General features: G+C 41.2%; 1 protein-coding gene across 1 annotated transcript; it reads left to right on the top strand.

Annotated features, from left to right (window-relative positions):
• Positions 1–42: 42 nt before the first annotated feature.
• FAM216A (family with sequence similarity 216 member A) lies at positions 43–22,032 on the top strand. Its single transcript, XM_027853462.1, has 7 exons — positions 43–814; positions 11,667–11,707; positions 13,522–13,640; positions 15,701–15,830; positions 15,927–16,113; positions 17,064–17,146; positions 21,475–22,032. The coding sequence occupies exons 1-7, from the start codon at positions 732–734 to the stop codon at positions 21,585–21,587; spliced, it is 756 nt and encodes a 251-aa protein (XP_027709263.1). The 5' UTR covers positions 43–731; the 3' UTR covers positions 21,588–22,032.
• The last annotated feature ends 45 nt before the right edge of the window (positions 22,033–22,077 follow it).

Raw genomic sequence — 22,077 nt, forward strand, 5'->3', positions numbered from 1 at the left:
CTCCTACTACGGGTCTTCAAGAGGGCCAGGCTTTCTAAAGAGTAGAGAACGACGCTGAGGTCAACTTGGGTTCGCTTAGCAGCTCGACAGGCACGCAGGCGCAGAATGGACGAGGTCTGATCCAGGAATAAAGCTTGGCTCTGGACCAACCATCCACCCATCCACCTGCGGGAGGGGCGGGAGCACATCCCTGCCTAGGACTGCCCTGGAGCCACCGCCTAGCCAGGCTTCTGGCAGATCCCGGGCATTGCTATTTGGGGTGATGTTCTGAACAGAGAGCTTAGCTGGGAGGTTTTAAAATGTTTTAAATTACAATTATAATAGTAATGATAATTATTATATTTCCAGCTGAGGGATCCCGTACGGAGGCGTGCCCACACTTCCGTGCTTAGGATGCACTGGGCGTCATCTCCTGCTTAGGATGCGCGAGCTCCTCCCGTTTACCGGGCATCCTCAGCCCCGAAAGATGCAAACGTGCCTCTCGGTAGCGTTCCGCGCCTAGCCAGCGTTCCCACTGCCCCACCAGATTCTAGCCAGCGGGAGCCCCAGGAGGAGTGAGAGGGAGGGAAGGGGCCAAGCAAGCAGGCGGCCGGGGTGGAGGCTCAGCGCCCCGTCACCCCAACATCTCCCCGGCCTGACGCACACACCCTGAAGCCCGGAGGAGGAACGGGGGAAGCTTTCCTCCCTCCCTCCCTGCATTGGACGTCGCCGTTGGGGACCCCTCGGAGAAGATGCCGGGCCAGATGCAGACGCCTCCCTGGGTGGAGGAGGATGGCCGGGTGTCGGAGCTGTCAGCTGCAGCCGGGAGCGGCGGGTGAGACTCGGGGCCCCGCAGGCTTGCACGAAGAGATGGGGGGGGCAGGCAGTTCCCCTCTCCTCTGCCCTGCCCGGAGGGCAGCGGGTAGCTAGTCACGGATGGATAAGCCACGGGCGAAGAGGGAGGAGGGGATTCTAGCAGAGGGTGGACAAGCATCCTTTGCTGATGGGACGAGGATGGGGAGAGGACAGCGTGACTCACGGTCGGAGTGGGGCCAGGGGCTGGGGGAAGGTTCCCAGCAGCCGTGGAGGCTTTTGGTGCAATGACTCACCTGGGTGGGTGCCACGGTGGAGGCTTCTACCCCGAGGGGGCGCTGGGCCACCAGAAAAAAGACAGGAATGGCAAGCTTCGATAAGAGCAGTATAGAAAACCCCAGGTGCTTAAGACAATAGCCTGGGAGGCAAGACGCCTGGGTTCTTGTCCCTGGGGCGGGCTGTGAGACATCAGATGTGTATTTCTTTAGCCTTCTTGAAATTAAGGAAAATCCTTATGCGAGAGAAGGGATAATAAAGGGTGGATTCTTTTTGAAATAGCTTTTAATTATATTTTATTCATTCAACTAATAAATTTGTTGAATGAGTGAAAGAATAAATGGGTTACTTTTAGTTGGCTCCTGATTCCATACCATTCGACCTTTCCCCTTACAAACCAAAGGTTTTATGCCTTTAAGACCTCCAGGTAGCTCAGTTTAGGGACAGACAAGGCTTCTGGGGTAGGGAGGGAGCAGAGTTTCAATGTCTTCATCCTTACAAATAAGTAACTGGGATTAAAAACAAAGACATCAGTAAAACTTTAGAAAGAAGAAGACTACCTTTAAAGGAAAAAAAAAGCCACCTTTGGGTCATGGAATGTGGAATTTCCTGATGTTAAGTTTGTTTGCATTTATGTTTAAAATTATATTGAAATTTTTTCCCTTAAATTCATAGGCTCACATAGTCATGGAGAAGGTTAGACTAGGTTGCCCTTCAGGTCCCTAGATCCAGCTCTAGTTAGACCTTATAATATGTCAGCACTTAATTAGAGCTGTTACCTCAATGTTGTTAGTATTATTTCCACTGTTATAGATAACATCCCATCCAGCCGATCCTCCGGTTCTTCTCCATACCATACTCTTCCATAGATTTGATTAGTAGGTGTTTACTGACTGACTGAGGATCCATCCAGTGCATAGAAGGTCTTCCTCCAGGCCTTTTTAAAAATATTTTTTCTCTGCTGGCAGTCCTGGAGTTGTCCATTCCTCACTCTCAGTACATGGCTAGCCTATTACCTTTTCTAATTACGTTTTTCCTGGATTATATTTTTTATGCCACTTTTTGTGCATATGTCTAATGTTGCGGCTGACTTAGCCTACTATTTGTCTTTTCCATTGTCCTTGGAGTCACCAACTACTATGATTCATTAGCGGTTGTTGTGTTCCGAGATTCACCACCCTTCGGTTCTGGGAGAACATTTGTGTTGAAAAAAAAAAAAAAAGGTGTGTGTGTGTGTGGTGTGGTGTATATGTGAGCATGCATACATATGTGTGTATGATAGAGAAGACATTGCAATTTCCAAAATGTAATCCAATCTAGTCACTCAACAAGCATTTAATAATATGCCAGCACTGGGATACAAATTAAAAATTTAAAAAAAGACAATTCCCTTTTCACTACACCGTAGTAGAAGCTTTCACTCTCTCCTACTTGTTCACCTCTGGGCCCAGCTCACTGTCCATCTGTACTTCCTATACAGGCTATACTAGCCATCTAACTGCCTGTCACAGTTTGGACAATAGACATTTTTCCTCTATTGCTTTTTCTTTTCCTGTATTAGATTATTATGCTGACCTCTTTTTAGTATCATGGATCTTGGGAGAGGGTGTTTTGTTTTGTCTTTGTCTTTTTGTTTTGTTTTACTGTTCTAAGTTTTGATATAATCAGGACAATGTTATCCACAAACAGTAGAATCTGGTGGAACTCACTATTTATAGGCAATGAATCCCTCCTCCATTTGGACCCTCCATGGAACATCTTCCATGATTGCATGAGCCTATGTGTGTAAAGGAATACATTTTAATATAACTTAGAAGTAAATGCAAATAGTTGTAACGTCAGAAAATTCCCCATTCCATGGCCTATAGGTATTTTTCTTCTTTTTAAAGTTTTATCGATACCTTCTCCCTTAAAATAAATAATTCCACAAAACCAACTCACAAAGTGACTGCTTCTTACACTTTACACAACATTTTGCACCCCTATCCTGTCTGCTCAGAAGAGAGAAATGTGTTAGTTTCATCATTAGTCTTCTGGAACCATGATTGGTTGTTGCATTTAGTGTGGATTTTTATGTCTTGGTATTGTGCTCGTTTACGTTTGTAGTCATTTGTATACTGTTCTCCTGGTTCTGCTTTCTTCACTCTGTATCGATTTCACAGTTCAAATAAGGAAGTCATGTCTCTCTAAATCTCCATATTTGTCATTATATATGAGGCAGTAACAGTCTATTACATTCTTACACCACCATTTTGTTCAGTCATTTCCCAATGAGTTCTACTTTCTTTAGATTTGTTTTGTGACTCTGAAACTGCTGCTGTGACTACTGGGGCATGTATGAGACTTTTCTGCCTCTGACTTTCTTTGGGATATATAACAAATAGAAGATAGCTAGGTCAAATGTTCTGAACAGTTTAGTGACTTTTTGTTTTGTTTTTGTGTAATTCTAAATAGATCCACCTAGAGTGTTAGTGTGCCTGTCTTCTCATAGTTCCTCCAATATTTTCTGCCTGTATCTGTGCCATTTTGATGAATATGAGGTGAAATTGGCCAGTAAGTCCACAAACATTTATTAAGCGCTTATTGTGTGCCAGATTACTGGGGTAAGTGCTGGGAATATACAAGCAGAAAGAGAGTACCTGTTCTCAAGGAGGAGTGCCCAGGGAGGAATGAAGGAAGGAACATGGTAGACTTTGGGCACTTTCCTTAAAATGGAAGTTCTAGTGGAAACCACCCAACTGAGGAAGGGGCTGCAGGGGTGGAGTGATCCTCCAGGGAACCAGAAGGCTGAAGTCTCTCCAGGGTGAGAAGGCTGCTCTGTCATTGGAGAGAAGGGAGTCATTGTAGAGAAGGGGCCCTGGTCCTTGTTTGAATTTTAATTGCTTTTATATTTAATTTGGAGCATTTTTATATAGTTGTTAATAGTTTTCATTTCTTCTTCTGAAAGCCATTCATATCCTTTTTACCTGTTTATATATTGAAGAATTATATTTATATGTCCTAATAATTTATAACAGTACATATGTATAATTACATATATGTATGTGTATATATATATATGTATGTATGTACAATCTAATACAAAGTCTTGTATATTTACATGCCCACACTATACATCTTGGGTATAAATTTTAGCAGAGATGGTTGGTGCAAAGACATTTTTTTTCACATTAAATTTGTCTTATTTAAGTCGTATTGTTTGTGCAAAAGCTTTTAAATCTTATACAGTCAAAATTGTCCATTTTGTCTTATGTAATCTCTGTTTACCTTGTTTGGTTACAAATACTTTCCCTAACCGAGGTTGTGAGAGGCATTTCCTTCCATTCTCCACATTTTTTAATTAAAAAAAATGCATTATTTGAGTGACCTTTTATATTTGGGTCGGTTATCCATTTTGGATATTTTTTTTTTTTAGTGTAGGTTGCTAGTCTAAGGCCACATTTCACTTTTGACAAGGCTCAGAGCCTCAGGTGGATAATAACTGGAGCCCAGCAGTCTTCAGACTTTGAGGCGGGCAAGCCAAAGGCCCTGTTGAGAAGAATCTCCCAAGAGCTACGAGGTAGCTCCTTCACTCCCCCCCCCTTTTTCTCAAAGGGGAAATGTTGTTTTTACTGTTGTTGTTCAGTCGTCTGAGTCGTATCCAACTCTCTGTGACCATTTGGGGTTTTCTTGGCAAAGATGCTGGAATGGTTTGCCAAGAAGATACTTTGGTGATATTCTGGGACTGTCTCAGCCACTACTGATGTCATCACTCATTATCCATGAACTCCACTTACATATACAACCAATATCAGTTTGGCCCTTAACTATTCTCTATGGTAACTGCTTCATGCAGAGCAATTTTCTTTTCTTTTTTTTTAATTTAAAATTTTTTTTTAAATTAATTTATTTCAAATGATCAACAATCACTTCCATGAGTTTTTGAGTTTTAAATTTTTCCCCTTCCCTTACTCCCTCCCCACTTCCCTCCCCAAGATGGCGTGTAATCTGATATAGGCTATACATATAGCATTCCTATTAAACATTTTCACATTGGTGATGTTGTAAGGAAGAATTAGAACCAATAGGAGGAACCACCAGAAAGAGGAAACAAAACACAACAGAAGAAAAAAAATAGCAAACAGTGTTCTTAGATCTGCATTCAAACTCCATAGTTCTTTCTTCTTTGTGGATAGCATTTTCCATCATGAGACCTTTGGAGATGTCTTAGATCCTTGTATTGCTAAGAAGGGTTAAGTCAGAGCAATTTTCAGTTAGATTATAAGCTTCTTTAAGGCAGAGATAACATATTCTATTTCTTTTGTGGCTGGTACAGTGCTCCAGACCTTAATTCAATCTAGCACACATTTATTAAGTAGCTGTTATGTTCCAGGCATTGTGCTAGGCTCGAGGATGCCAAGACACTAAATGGAATAAATAGACCCTGACATCAGGGAGTTTACATCTTGGGGTGGGAGGGGTTGGGAGGGTGAAGGGGTTTAGCAAATACGGATTGAATTCAGAGAGAACAGGGTGGGAGTGATGTTGGGAGACAGTTGTCTTTCTTAGGCACTCATTAGCTTATTTTGTGCAGGAAATCTGTATAAAAATTCCCAGCTATCCTAACTCAATTGTTCATTTTTAGAAAAACATTTTAGATTTTGTTTTGAGTCAACAATCACTTCCTAGTAACACTCCCACTCAATGGCACCTTCCCTAATAAAATAAAAAATTACCACTTTAACTTGTCATTTCTGAGTCACCCTAATACTAGAGTCACTGTTCAGAGCATCCTTACAGAATAATCAAAAGTCCATCCTACACTTTAATTACTAATTGTTAAAAACGACTCATCTTCCTCAGTCTAAATCCAGCCTCAGAGGGACACTTGGCACAGTGGATAGAGCTCCAGCCTTGGAGTCAGGAAGACCCGAGTTCAAATCCGACCTCAGACAATTGACACATACTAGCTGTGTGACCCTGGGCAAGTCGCTTAATGCTGTTTTCCTCAGGTTCCTCATCTGTAAAATGAGCGGGCGAAGGAAATGGCAAACCACTCCAGTATCTCTGCCAAGAAAACCCCAAAAGGGGTCACAAGGAGTTGGACACAACAACAACCTTTACCTTAAGCAGCAGCTATGAAGTAGGGGGAAGGGCAAAAGGTCTTGGATATTTCCTGGCTGGGGGTCTCTGTGCACTCTCTGCACTTAAGCTCCCTCTATGTATTTAATGGAGCTGATACTTGAACTGTCCGCCCCACAAAGCTGTTGTAAACTTCAGGGAATCAATAACATTTATTCAGTAAGCATGTAGTGAGCACCTTCTATGCACCAGGCACTGAGGATATAAGGGTCTGGTGATACCAGGACAAAAATGAAATAATTCTTGCCATCAAGGAGCTTCCATTCTATCATTGGGGGAGAGAGACAGTATATATCGATATGTACATGTATATATACATATACATAGAAAGAGAGGGAAAGTAAATTCAAAGTAATTTTAAGAGAAGGAGCTGAGGAAATCCAGTAAAGCCTTCTCTAGGAGGGGCACAAGGAATGGCCCTTGCAAAGAGCTGAGGACTCTAAAAAGGGGAGGGGAAGAGAGAGAGCAAAGGCAACTAGAGGGCACAGTGGATAGAATGCTAAACCTAAGTTCCGGAAGACTTGAGTTTGAATCGAGCCTCAGACACTCCCAAGTTGTGTGACTCTGAGCAAGTCATTTAACTTGTTTGCCTCATTTTCCTCATCTGTAAAGTGGGTTAACAGGGGCAGCTAGGTGGCACAGTTGATAGAGCACCAACCCTGAAGTCAGGAGGACCTGAGTTCAAATCCAGTCTCAGACCAAACACTTGCCAAGTACTAGCTGTGTGACCCTGGGCAAATCACTTAACCCTAATTGCCTAAAAAAATTTTAAAAAAATGGAGATAACAATAGCACCTACCTTCCAGGGTTATAGTGAGGATGAAATGAGATACTTGTAAAGTGTTTTGCAAACCTTAAGACATTATTGAAGTACTAGCTATTGTTGTTGTTATAGATGGAGATGGAATGTCAGGGAGGCAGCAGTTGGTCAATGAGCATATGCAATGGGGATACAAAAAGAGTCAAAAGACAGTCCCTGCCTTCAAGGAGCTCCCAATCTAATGATGGCAACAACAAGCCACCCACTGTGCACAGACAAGCCATATATAGAATAAATATGAAACTGTTAACAAGGAGAAGGCGCTGGAATTGAGGGGCTAAAGAGACTTCCTATAGACGGTGGAATTTGAGTTGGGACTTGAAGGAAGCCAAGGGAGTCAGTAGGTGTGGTTGAGGAGGGAGAGCATTCCAGGCATGAGGAACAGCCAAAGAAAGTGCCTGGAATAGAGACGTGGAGTGTCTAGTTTGTGGAAGAGTATATGGCAGGGAATAAGGTGTAAGGAGACTGGAAAGGTGGCAGGGGAGGGTGGGTTATGAAGGGCTTTGAATGCCAAATAGAAAGCTTTGTATTTGATCCTGGAGGGGATAGGGAGCCACTGGAGTTTATTGAATAGAGGAGTGACATGATCCGGCCTGCACTGTAGGAAAATCACTTTGGTGGCTGTGGAAGATGGATTGGAGTGAGGTGAGACTTGAGGCAGGCAGACCCACCCAGAGGCTATGACGACAATCCAGGCATGAAGTGATGGCCAGTACCAAGGTAGTGGCAGTGTCAGATGAGACAAAGGGGCCTACTTGAGAGATGTTGCAAACGTAAAATTGACAGACCTGGGCACCATATTGGATATGGGGGGGTAAGAAATAGTGAGGAGTTCAGGATGACTCCCATGTTGTGGGCCTGAGGGATTGAGAGTTGCCCTCCATAGTAATAGGGAAGGGTGAAGTGGGGAGGGTTTAGTTTTGGACATGTTGAGTTTAAGTAAGATGTCTACTGGACATCCAGTCCAAGATGTCTGAAAGGCAGTTGGAGATACAAGATTGGAGGCCAACAGAGAGGTGGACAGGATAAATGGATTTCATAAACAGCAGCAAAGAAATGGCAACTAAATACAGGGGAGCTGATGTGATCACCAAGTGCAGTGGATAGAGGGACAAGAAGACCCAGGATAGAACTCTGTGGGGACAGTGGCCCACACACCCTCTAATGAGGATCCAGCGAGGGATACTGAGAAGGAATGGTTTGATAAGAGGAGACTCAGAATCGAGTGATATCCTGAAAACCTAGTATCAAGGAGAAGAGCGTGATCAACAGAGTCAGAGGGTGTAGAGAGGCCAAAAAGAATGAGGATCGGGAAAAGATCATTGGGTTTGGCAATTAACAGATCATTAGGAACTTTGGAGAGAGCATTTTCAGTGGAATAATGAGGTTGGAAGCCAGATCTTAAGGGGTTAAGAAGAGGGTGAGAAGAGGAGAAGTAGAGGCACCTATTTTATGAATAAATGGTCTTCTCAAGGAGTTTAGCCACAAAGGGCAGTAGAGATCTAGTATAATGGGGGGGGGTGGTCTGGAAGGATCGAGGGAGGGTTTTTGAGGATGAGGGAGACATGGATATTTGTAAGCAGTAAGGAAGGAGCCAGTAGACAAGAAGAAAATGAAGATAATTGATAAAAGGAGATGGGATGTGTGATGAATGAAAAATCCAAGAGATATAAGTTCTGGGTAATTAATAATTAATTTTCATTAATTATGGCTAGTAAATAATAAAGTGATGGTCACTTGCCTTTCATAAACAAAAGACAACCATGGAGGCCGCCCAATGCTTATATAGCCTTAGAAGAGCAGGTGTTCTCCACAGATAGAAGTCAACTCTGATTGGTTAACAATTAATGAGATAATGAATATTATAATGATAGGTAGACCTATTCTAATGAGGGGCTGGGGGAAACGTGACTTTGATTATGTCATTCTTACTCATCTCTTCCCTAGACCACTCCTGGCAATCTAGACAAAGGGCTCCACCCCCACCCAAGCCTGCCTGAGTGGAACACAATGGGCAGGAATTCTCCTCGATTAGATTCTCTTCGTAAGGTTTTCTAATTGATCAAAAAACATGTACCCAGAGGATTTGGGCAATCTCAGCAATGTTCTTCAGAGATTGTTGATTGTTATCCTTTGTCCTTCGTGACCTTGGGAAGGTGAAGTCATGAGAGACTGGCTAAATAATCTACAGGGGCTGGTTTCTGAATGAGGAAATAGAAAGGGAAAAAAACCCCTGGATTTCTCCCCTCCCCCATATTAATTGGTTATTAATACAAGAGAGAAATAATCATTTTTCTTAGATGGAATGGAGTAATATAGAGTTGAATTGGTTCACTAAGGGGTCAAGATGGCAAGAAGAGGAGCCAGTGACTAGTCTAGGGGTCATAGACTAGGAGAGAACTGAGGGGTAAAGGGATTGGCAGTCACAGTGTAGACAAAAAGTAGGATTTGATAAAGGAAGGCAGAAGGAGAGGTGGAAAGTCAATTGATTATGGTCAGATAAGGACACTTCAGAATTCTTGACCATGGAGGTTATGCATTTGTTGGTGATGGCAAGATGAAGGCTGTGACTAACTTTGTGGCTGAGGAGGGATAGAGGAGTAGATCATGGGTAGTGAGGAACTGAGTGATTAGGGCAGTTGAGGGAGAACCAATGTGCATTTTTCCTTCTTGTTCTCCTTTTTTGGATCATCATCCATACCCTGACCTCTATCTGTGGGTAGGAATGTTAGTAAGAATAGCTAGCATTTATATAACACTTTAAGATCTGGTCACTAAGTGGCACCATAGTGCATAGAGCACTGGGCTTGGAATTAGGAAGACTCATCTTTCTGAGTTCAAATCCAGCCTCAGACACTTACCAGCTGTGTTTCTCTGGGCAAGTCAACTTAACCCTGTTTGCCTCAGTTACTTGTCTGTAAAATGAGCTGGAGAAGAAAATGGCAAATCATTCCAAGTATCCTTGCCAAGAAAACCCCAAAATGAAGAGTTGGACACTACTGAAACTATTCAACAACAAATAACAACTCTGGGAGGTACATGCTATTATCCCCATCATATAGATGAGTAAATTAAGGCAGATAGAGGTTAAGTGACTTGCCCAGGGTCACACCAATAAGTATCTGAAGCTGGATTTGAATTCTGGTGTTCCTGACTCTAGGTCAAGCATTCAATCCACTGTGCTATACAAGGCTTAATCCTGGATCCTCTCTTATCTTCTCTATGTTCTTTCTCAGTGACCTCATCTATTCACACATATAACTCTATATGTGTGGATGGGTGATTTCTATATAAGATAAATGTATATATGATAGATGTGTAAGATAGAGATAGCTTATCTATGAGATAACTTATCCATAAAGATAACTCTAGCTATCTCTCTACTGTTGATTCTCAGATTCTTGTTTCCAAATCATTAAGCATTTTGAACCGGATGTCCTTGTAGACATGTCAAACTCAACATGTCCAAAATTGAACTCACCTTTCCCCCCACTCCCACTCTAAACCCACCCATCCTTCAGACTTCTCTCTTTCTGTCATGGGCCCCACCACCTTCCAGTCACCCAAGCTGAAACCTCAGTATTACCCCCCACTCTTCATTCTTACTCCACATATTGACTCAGTTGCCAAATCTTGTCCTCTCTACCTCCCCAACATCTTTCTCATCTATCCTTTTCTCTCCATTCACATAAGTCCTCACCACCTTTCACGTGGACTATTCCATTAGCCTCCTAGCTGGCTCAAGTTTCTCCACATAACTGACAATGTAATTTTCCTAAAGTGTAGGTCTGGCCATGTCACTCTCAATAAACTCCACTGGTTGAGTATTACTTCTATAGGATCAAATATAAACTCTATTTGGCATTTAAAGCCCTTTAAATGAAATTTAAATGCCTCACAGTCAATCAATCAATTAATAAATATTTAATAAGCACCTATTATGTGCTAGGCACTGAGCTAAACACCACCCCACTTTACCAACATCATTATATATTACTTCCCTTTCTGTATTCTACAATCTAGTCAAACTAGCCTTCACACTGTTCCTCTCACACAGCACCCACCTCCATCTTTGCTCGACTTATCTCCTGTGTCTCTAACATAGTCCCTCATTACCTTTATCTCCCAGAATCCTTATTCTCCATCAAGGGTCAGCTTAAATTCCCTTCTATATGAAGTCTTTCCTGCTCCCCCTCAACTGTTAATGCCTTCCCACCAAAATCACCTCTGAGGTGTATTGTATATCCTGAGAAATGCACATGTTATTTCCCCTGGCTAGACTTTAAACTCTAATGCAAGGACTGTTTCAGTATTGTTTTGTAACTCCAGTGCCTAAGCATGGTGGCTGGCTCATAGCAGGTGCTTAATAAATGCTTGTCTATTGATAGATTTCACAAGAATTGTTAAAAAAAAAAACAACCACAGAAAATATGAACCAAGTCAGTTTGAAAGATCCTGTGACAGTGTTATCATCTAAGAGATAATTATTGTGCTGAGAAAATATTGAGGCATGGGCAAAGCCCAAGAGAAATGGGGCCAGAGAAGAAGCAGCAAGTACAATTAACCAAATGACCTTTTCTTTCATTTCTCTCCTTTTTCTGGTCCCACAAATTGCTGATGATCATATGCTGCTATTTATGCTGTTTATTTTTAACAGATCAGCTGGGCATCCTTGTTACCAGAATCCAAAATGTCCTGGTAAGTACAGCATACAGAGCTGATAATAAGTATAATTAGGATAGTTCAAAGAGGACAATTTGCCTGTAACATGTAACATGATGGGCTGGAGTTGGGGCTGTTTTTGTTTTTGTTTTTTGTTTAAGCTGTGCTTTAGAATAGCCTTTGAGCTTTGTCTCGTATGAGACGACCAAAGAATTATCCAGCAAAATCTTTTCCCTTCTGCTGACCTTCCTTGCAGGCAACCTTCCTTCTCCACCAAACAAATACTGTATTCTAAAAGTTTATGTCTGGTTTTTTTTTATTATCCATAGCTCAGAGGTCAAATGTATTCTGTATCCTGCCAGAAAGAATACACAATTGAGTACAGTGATCCCTTCCACGTCTCAGGGATTAGGGCCATGGCACCTCCTCAATCTGGAAAATCCACATAAAATTTTTTGACCCTCCCTTCATACCAGAGAAATCTGAATTATTATGGTATCAAAAGATAAAATACATTGCTATTATATAATATTATACACATATTTTATGCATTTCTGAGTTTCTAAACTTTTTCTGTGTATCTACTGGCCTTCTCATGTAGACCACAGCTTCCAAAAAACTCCCCCCACATTCCCATTTAATTTCTTATGCTGACCCACAATATATTAAAACCCTGATGCTTGATGGGGAAAGTTGAGATGTGAAAAGTTGTAATGTTTAAGGGATAACTGTATCTTCAAAACACAAGAGTTGCTTAGGGGGTCACTTTTTCCCCTTCACTTAAAAAGAGAAATGGTGTTTTCAGTGGACATACTGATGGCCTCCCCTTCCAGGTAAGAAACAAGACTGTTTAGCTTAGAGAAAACTAGCAAGGATGTGTGAACTGGCTTCAAATATTTGTCACACGGAGGAGGCATCCCACCTCCGAAGGTAGGACCAAGAACCAATGGGTAGAAGCTGCCAATGGGCAAATGCAGGCTTAATGGAAAGAAGAGCTTCTTGACAATGAAAGGTATCCCACAGTGGAGTGGGCTGCCCGTCCCCAAGACATGGCAAGTGAAGAGGCTGGATGCCCACTTGTAAAGGATTTTGTAGGCCAGGCACAGGTTGGACCTGATAGCCTTCCAAGTCTATTCTCACTCTGAGTTTTCTATGATTCCACGGTGGTTTTCCGAAGGAACCCCACCCAGGGCTTGCCAAGTTTTTCTTGGGAATTGGAGCAAATTTATGTTCTCTCTTTTTGAAAGTAGTATGATGGTTTTAAAATAAGGTTTTGTTTTGTTTTGTTTCTTGATGTCAAGTACTCTCCCAGTGAAATTATTTCTGGGGCTAATTTTTATGCTAATCAGCATGCATCGGAAATAGCAAGGGAGTTTGGCACTCAAGGATTGCTATATTGTTCTTGTGAGCCTGGTCTTAAAACCTATTCCATAGGTATAATTGTTAACCATAGTACTTATGGCAGGAATACAGGTTTTACTGATTTCATTTTTCAAATTTTATATGATAAAGATAAAATTCACCAACCTTGCGAAGTATAGAGCAAACGCCCCATATCCATGGTGAGTAATCTAGCCAAAAACCTCATTGTTTTTCATTGCCTAGGGCTCACACTTGAAAATTGTAGATTTAAAAATTCCTCTTTAAGTGTCCAACTGTGTACCTTTTAAGTTGTTTGCATGTCTTTAAGTCAGATGGCAGACATAACGGTCTGACATGTAGAAACTGCTAAGATGAGCTCTCCTAGGATCCTTGGTGGCATTTCTATGTTTACAGGTCTTGCTAATTAGATTACTGAGTGATTTTCTTCTTCCCTGACATTTGTATGTTAATATCTTCTTGGGCCACAGATAGAATTGAAGAAGAACAAAAAGTAGAACCACACATAGCCAGGCTGCAGGAATTATGGACCACACCTCAACTCCAAACCGTTCACATTCCTAAATCGACGAATGCACCATTTCTAAAGGTATGCTTAATGGGAAAGGAAAATTTTTTTTGAGAAACTACCTGTCTTGTGTACTACAGATGGGTTTCTGGTTGAAGAGAAGAAAAGATTTCAAAGGCAAGGTGCTGAAAAAAATGAACCAGACCCTCTTAAAGGGTATTTGTACCCAGTACAGCAATCTGAAGCACCCAGAAGGACATTTACTTCCTCAGGTGCAGGGATTGTTTTTTGAAAAATTGTCTTTGTATCTCCAATGTCTACCATAGTGCCTTGTACATAGTAGATGCTTTAAAAATGTTTGCTGAATCAAAGCGAATCCTATACATACAGCAGGTAGTCAATAAATCTTTTTCAAATGAATCCATTCTTCTTAAAGCTTGCATCACTGTAGCTTCTCTGTGAGAAGACTCAGTATTTATTGCTTCTTCTAGACTCTGACTAGGCTCTAGTTTTGTGGTTGTTGTTTTTTTCAATGGGGAATTAGAACCAGGGCTCAAGTTGCCCTAGGAAAGTGTATCCTTCTGATGGCAAAATGCCCAGAGAAGGTAATGGTTTCCAATGTAAAAGTCCAAGGTAGCTATATGGGGGGTGAGGAGCAGGAGAGCAGAGAAGGGAAGAGAAAAGAGAAGAGGGGAGGAGAGAAAGAGGGAGGGAAAGAGACAGAGAGACAGAAACAGAGACAGAGGAAGAGAGAGAAAAGAGGGAGGAAGACAGAGGGGGAGGGGAGGGGAAGAAAGGGAAGCGAATGGGAGAGGAGGGAAAGAGGAAGGGAGAGATAGAGAGACAGAAACAGAGAGAGACAGAGAAAAACATACCTCAGTTTCTCTGACCCTCAAAATAATTAGAGCAAACAGACAAGAAATCAGGCAGCAAATAGGCATTTCTAATATAATATTTAATTCTTGCCCTGCACTGATCAGCAAAGCTCCCAGCTGTCACATATAGTCATTGCCATGTAGCTGGGAGGGTAAAGAGGGTTACTGAAGATTTTCTGTAAGTTGAGGGAATCTGCCTGAACTTTTTTTTTTTTACAAGGATGCTCAAGTGGCTCTGTGATCTCCTTGATGTGGACATATTCTTTCTAGTTGATGTAGATCACAACCCATCCATCCCTGCCCATACACTATGATTCTTGTCCGTGTCCTAGAAGTTTGTCACGGAAGCTCCACTGAGTGTTCTCTGAGACTTCCTTACTTTCTCCTGATGTTTGTGAGGATACTAGCAGAACACGCAGACTGATGACTATTTATCACTTCTATATTTATATCTATGCAGTGTTTGTTGTATTACCCCACTCAAAAACTCATATATATGTATGTATATGTACATGTATACATACATACATACATTTATAGATATACATATATCTGTAAATATATACATGCCCACATATGTATATATATGTATATACACATGTTGTGCACATTTCCTTCAATTCTTCTGTAATTTCATCAATGTTGGGTCTCCCTCTTGTTAATAGCAATCATAATCCCTCTATGACTTAAAGGATGGATGATCTTCAAGACCATTTAGAGGCACCTAGTGGGGCAGTGGATAGAGCATTGGGCCTGAAGTCAGGCGGACTTGAGTCTAATTTTGGCCTCAGACACTTACTAGCTGGGTGACCCCCAGGCAATTCACTTAACCTCTGACTTAGTTTCCTCAACTGTAAAATGGGGATCATAATAGCACTTACCTTCCAGGGTTGTTTTGAGGATCAAATGAAATTATATTTGTAAAGCTCTTAGCATAGAGTAGGTACCTAATAAATGCTTATTACCTTCCTATCTTTCAAGACTTGCCTTAGCAAAAGATTCCAAACCCTGAAGCCAATGTGATGATGAGCATCTCTGGACTTAGCTAGGCAGATCCTTGAGTGACAGACAGATGTGCCCACACTTGATGCCGTTCCACTTTCTAGAGGACATGTTTTGCTGGCATAGCCTTCAAGACCCCAGCATCACCTCCAGGCCACAAGGAGGCACTAGAGGAAGATTTGACTAGAGATCATTTCCTTTCAGTTTAAGCTAAACTGCTAATCTTCTGTTCGGTAACTTGGATTGTAAATTTCTTTATTTCAGCATCCAGACCTCACAACGGGTCAAAAGCGCTATCTCTGCAGCATCGCCAAGATCTATAGCACGGATTCATTGAAGACACTGATGAAGAGACAGTACATGCACATGGTTCAGCATGACACACAAAAGCCAGGCAAGTGCCCACAGAGTCATTGTCCAGCTCTTAACCTGTTGCCCACAATGCCTTGCCTAAGACAATTCTAACTCCTGGCTTTGATTGCTATTGAAGGTATCTCTACCCATCATAGAAGTCAGATCAGTCCACGATATTCCCAGAAGCAGCATTCTCCCTGCACCACATGGAGACACCAGCTGGAGAGATTGGACTCACCACACTCTAGCGTCATAGCTATGCCATCAGCGGAAACACAGGCCATACAGCATTCCCTCTGGCAACCAGGGAGGAACAAAGAAGGGTGTGTCATTGCCTGCTTTGAAGGAATCAGATGCCTTAAAATGTAGATTAAACCTCTAGTCCTGCCTAGGTGCTTTTCATTTGTTGAATTTAGAACAGAAAAATGTGGGACAAGGGTAGAGTGAAACCTTCTTATGACATAAAATGTCAGTCCACAGATGAGGACATGTTCTTTCTTCTGTCCCAAACCAGATTTGAGGGCATGGCCTACCCAAGGCCTTCCCTGATCACTTCCATTGTTAGCATTCTCTGCCTCTGGAACTTAATTTGTATTTACTTTTCTGTCTATTGTATTCACCCAGTAGAATGTAAACTCTTTGAGGGCAGGGACCATTTCTGTCTTCATATCTCCACTGTTGTGCTTGATATGTTTAATAAGCCTACATAGAGGGGCAGCTAGGTGGTGCAGTGGATAGAGCTCTGGCTTTGGAGTCAGGAGGACCTGAGTTCAAATCTGGCCTCAGACACTTGACACTTACTAGCTGTGTGACCCTGGGCAAGTCACTTAACCCCAATTGCCTCACCCCCCCCCAAAAAAAACAAACCAAAAAACTGAACCATAGGTAGAGTTGAATGGCAAAAGCCAGTCAGTCATTGAAACAGGGGAAACAACTCAAGCTAGTCTTGCTTTTGAGCGTCCTCTCCTCTCCCATCCAAAGACAAAGTAGAAGCAATATGTCCTGGGGGTACTCCTCTGCCAGATTAGAGACGATACCCTAACACAGCTTTGTTTGGCAAAGAAGGGATGTTGATTGGCTTAGTGCTCAACCTTTGCTACAGTTGTAAGCTTTGAGCTTTGGAGTAATTTTTAAAAAATCCCATAAGGCTGGCTGAGCTTCTTCTGTGATTGGTGCTAGAAGCTTAACAAAAGAAAGCTTGCTTTGGCTCCCATACACACTTTGTAGCTGTACATTTTGTTGGATGAATTAAAGTATTTCTCTTTTTTTACAGGTTAAATTGTGGCTCTTTACCCAAAGCAAGATGTAAGTCACTGAAGTTTTTTCAGAGACCCAACAAAGCTTTCAGACACTCAGGTAAATACCCAATTAAAAAAAAAAAGATCGACTATTGGGACAAAAAATGGGGGATGAGGCTTAAATTTTTTCTTTCAATAAAATATACTTTGACTTCTCTTCTGGAATATATTGGGAATTGAGGATCTAATTTTCATATACGCATCTTGATACATTACAAATAAATGTGAAATGTGGTTTTGTTTCATTTAAAAGAAAAACACCTAATCGCGGAGTAAGAGTCAAGAATGAGATGACAGAATCATTGGTCTAGAGGTGGAAGAGCCCTTAGAGGCCATCTGGTCCAAGCCCTCACTTTGAGGATGAGGAAACTGAGGTCCAGAGAGATGAAGGATCTGACCCAAGTCTGTACCCAAGGGTAGTAAGTGACACAGGAAGAAGTTAAACAGCCTGTTCTGACCCTACAACCAGAGCCATTGCCATCATACCCCACTGAGTCAACAGCTAAGTCTTTTTGCCAGTACGAGTAGTCTTGATTCTAAACAAACTGGAGAGACACAGGTTTGTAGCTACAGAACTGATGAAGGACAGGACTGTGAGAGAATCAGATGCCTCAAGCTTCAGGACTATTCAGGCTATAGTTACATTCATTCAGCTTTCATTGGTCCTCATCTTATGAACAACAGTAACAACAAACACTATGCGTAAGGTGTATTAGATACAGAGGGAGATACAAAGATGAGGGTAGCCAGCACCAGGCCCAGAGTCAGGAAGACATGAGTACAAATCTGGCCTTAGACACTTACTAGCTGGGTGAGCCTAGGCAAGTCACTTAACCCTGTTTGCCTCAGTTTTATCATCTGTAAAGTGAGCTGAAGAAGGAAATGGTAAACCACTCCAGTATATCTGCCAAGAAAACCCCAAGTGGGACTGCAGAGTCAGATATGACTGAAACAACTGAATAACAACATACAAAGATGAAGATAATGATCTCTGAACTAAAGAAATGTACAGCCTAATAAGAAAGATAAAAGATATATTCAGATGCTTATAGTATGAAACGGAATATGATTAGATGCACAAAAAAAATTGGGGTGGGTGGGAGGGAGGGAGGTGGAGCAAAATAAGGGGAAACTCCAAAGAAGAAATAATATTTGAGCTAGGTCGTTAGAGATGCAACAGCAGAAGTTTGGAGGGAGGGCATTCCAGACAGAAAATTGCATGAGCAAAGGCAGAGTTAGGGGCAGACAGTTAGAAATCCAGGTTGGTCAATCAGTCAAGTATTTATTAAGTGCTTATTATGTGCCAGACAGTGGGCTAAGTACTAGGGATATAAAGACAAAACCACAGAAATAATCCTTGCCCTAATAGAGCTTACATACTAATAGGGAAAACTAATATTAATTACATGTTAATAGGGAAAACAACATGTAAATAAGTAAGTACATACATGATATATATAGAAGAATGCCTGGGAGGATTGGGCAGGTCTCTTGCAGAAAGTGGTATATGAGCTGAGTCTTGAAAGAAGCCAGGGATATCAAGACTTAGAGGACAGAGGTGGGAGATGATTCCAGGCATGAGGGTACAGCCAATGCAAAGTAGGCTGGTATCCCTGGAATGTACAGTGTGTGGGAGGGAAGAAAGTTGCAAGAAACTGGAAAGGGCCAGATTGTGAAGTTTTAAATGCCAATCAGAGAGAACTATATCTGACCCTGGAGGTAAATGGGGCCGTTAGAATTTATTGAGTAATGGTCAGACCTGTTTTAAGAAAATCACTGGCAACTGTGTGGAGAATGGATTGGAGACAGTTATACAGAAACTATGAATTGATGCAGAGGGAAAAGGGAACAATTTCAACAGCATGATAATATTGGGTTTAAAACACTTTAATATGTTTTTTTCAAATTACATGTAAATTTTAAACTTTCATTTAAAAAAAAATTTGAGTTCTAAATTCTCTCCCTTCGTTGAGAAGGCAAGCAATTAGATATAGGTTATACATGTTCAGTCATACAAAACATTTCCCTATTGGTCATGTTGTATAAGAAAACAAAACAAAACAAAAAAAATAAAGTAAAAAAACAAACCAGCCTATGTTTTTATCTGCATTCAGACTCCCATCAGTTCTTTCTCTGAAGGTGGATAGCATTTTTCATCCTAAGTCCTTTGGAATTATTTTGGATCACTGTATTGCTGAGAATAGCTAAGTCTTTCGTGGTTGATCATTATACAATATTGCTATTACTGTGTACAATGTTCTTCAGGTTCTGCTCACTTCATTTTGCATTAGTTTTTATAAGTCGTCTCAGGTTTTTCTGAAACTATTCTGTTCATCATTTCTTACAACACAATAGAATTCCATCACAATCATATACCACAGTTTGTTCAGTCATTCCCCAATTGATGGGCATCCCCTCAATTTCAATTCTTTGCCACTACAAAAAGAACTACTATAAATATTTTTGTACACTAGGTCCTCCCCCACCCCCTTTTAAAATCACTTTGGGATACAGACCTAGTATTAGTATTGCTGAGTCAAAGGATATGCAGTTTTATAGTCCTTTGGGCATAGAATAACAACATTATTATAAAGATAAACAACTTTGAAAACATGTTAGAACTCTGATCAACACAAGTGATTCCAGAGGACTCAGGATAAAAAATACTACTCATATTGAGACATATTTCTTTTGGATGTGCCAAAGGAGGAATTTGTTTTCCCTGAGTATCGATGTTTATAACAGGGTTGGTTTGTTTCATTCTCAAAGGAATCAGGAACATGGGAAGGAGATTGAAGATTTCAGTCACTGATTGAAAAAAGTAAAAATTTAATTAAAGAAAAAAGAATGGATTTAAGTGGGAAGAGCCAAGGTAGGGAGACCAGTTAGAGGCTATTGCAACAGCCCTGAATTAGGGCTGTGCAATTGGAGAGAAGTCAACCCAAGAAACATTTATTAAACACTTATTATGTGCCAGGCACAGCACTTAGTTCTGGGAATGCAAATACAAGCAAAAAGAAAACCTGTGCCCAGAAGGAGCCTACATTTCTAAAGAAAGCTAATACGTAAACGGGATCTGAAAAGGGAAGGGGGGGAGGTGAAAGTAGGAGGCATAGAGGTTTAATCTAGACATAGGAGGGGAGCAGAGAGAAGAGTGAAGGATGGCTGGCCTGGGCCCTTCCTCAGAATAGAGGTTCTAGGAGGAACTCACCAATGGGAGATGAGGTCATAGAGAAGGATCTTCCATCATGAGAAGGCAGCTGAGGCATGGTAGCAAAGTCTACCAGTTAGGTCATCAAGAACATTAAGAGAAGGGAACATTATCAAAGCATAGAGATGTGTGAGGGAGAATAATGGGAGATAAGGCTGATTGGAGCCAGATGTGGGAAGACCTTGAACGTTAGGCTAAAGAATTTAAATTTTATTTAGTATTCACTAAGAAACCATTGATGGCTTTTGAGCTGAAAAGTGATGTGATCAGAGCTGTGAATTAGGAAGATTAAATTAACAGTGCTATATAGGCTGTTTGGAAGGAAAAAAAAGCTAGGGGATACATGTTTTTGTAATAGTCTAAGTGAAAGGTAATGAGATCCGAGACTAGGGTTGGGGCAGTAGAAATGGTTAGAAGAGAACAGATATAAGAGGTAACAAGGAAGAACTGATAAAACTAGACCCTAAATACCATAGTGCTGTGCACATAAAAGGCAGTGTTTATGGAACAGAACAGACTAGATGTGAAGGGCAAAGGGAGGAGTCAAAGATTATTTCAAGATTCAAGCATGGTGAAGGGAATGGCAGTGCCACTAACAGGGGAGTTAGAAAAGGAACAAGTTTGGGGGAAAGACGATGAATTTCCTTTAGAAGATAATGGATTTGAGGGGCAGCTAGGTGGCGCAGTGGATAGAGCACTGGCCCTGAAGTCAGGAGGGCCTGAATTGAAATCTGGCCTCAGACCAAACACTTGACACTTATTAGCTGTGTGACCCTGGGCAAGTCACTTAAGCCCAATTGCCTTTAAAAACAAAAAAAGAATTCCAGAAGGAAAAACTAAACTGCTAAGTCTTATCAGGTAAAGCTTTAGATGCCATGCACGGTACAAGGCTGATGGCTACCTTCCCCACTGCCTGGCTAAAAGTATTCAGCCGCAGGGAATTTAGGGATTTCTGATTATGCAATTCGAGTCAATGGAAAAATGGGACATAATTTGCAGAACTCACTACACATCTGGAGTCTCATTTTGCAAAGTGTGGAATACCTTTGTAGGCTTGCAAGTAAAAGATGGAACGTTTAACCAGTCATTTTGAAGGTTGTAATTAAAATGACCTTAAGACTCCAGAATGAAATGCAGCTGGCTGTTTTTAATTAGACATTATCTTTTTCTTGCAGATATCACAAATGATTCTGACTCATACATGAGTGAAGAAAGAAGAGATGAAGATTTATTAAATAAGTGTATGCAGTCAATGTCGATAGAAGAACAATGGGAAAAGCTGATGTGAATTTGACACTCTTATCCTGTATTCCTGGTTTCAGTTACTGGCCTAAATCCAAGTCATTGATTCTACAAAGTCATGTGCCAAAGGAGGGGGTTGTGAATTCTGTTCATAACTAACTTTAGGTCAATACTATGTTATTCACTATTGTCTTATTGACTAGTTTGGGAACATTCCAAAACTGGGCTTGTGAACATGTAACTGCTTTGATGTAGTTCAGTGTTTCAGTGACATTTGTGCAGTAAAATTTATCTGTAATCCAAGCCCATATCTGTAGTCAGACACTTAAAACCTTTCATGTCACTTAAAAGAAAAATAAGAATTCTTTTAGTTTTCCTTAAAGCATTTGCTACCAAAGGCTACTGAATAGTAAATTTTACATGAGCATCCTGCTATAAATGATTCCTTTTCTCTCTGTGCTAAATCCTCAATAAATGTTTGTTGAATTGGACTTCTCGACTATTACTTCTTAAGTAGGTTGAATGGATACTATGGA

This window comes from Vombatus ursinus, unplaced genomic scaffold (genome assembly GCF_900497805.2).
Source record: "Vombatus ursinus unplaced genomic scaffold, bare-nosed wombat genome assembly UNPS02009994.1, whole genome shotgun sequence".
In the NCBI taxonomy this organism is placed as follows: Eukaryota; Metazoa; Chordata; class Mammalia; order Diprotodontia; family Vombatidae; genus Vombatus; species Vombatus ursinus.

Bases quoted from the DNA above. Each gene is read 5' to 3' on its own strand.
- FAM216A (XM_027853462.1), top strand. From the start codon at position 732: ATGCCGGGCCAGATGCAGACGCCTCCCTGGGTGGAGGAGGATGGCCGG. The intron at 13,641-15,700 runs GTATGCTTAATG...TCTTTATTTCAG, and splicing joins CGAATGCACCATTTCTAAAG to CATCCAGACCTCACAACGGG. The intron at 16,114-17,063 runs GTGTGTCATTGC...CTTTTTTTACAG, and splicing joins CCAGGGAGGAACAAAGAAGG to GTTAAATTGTGGCTCTTTAC.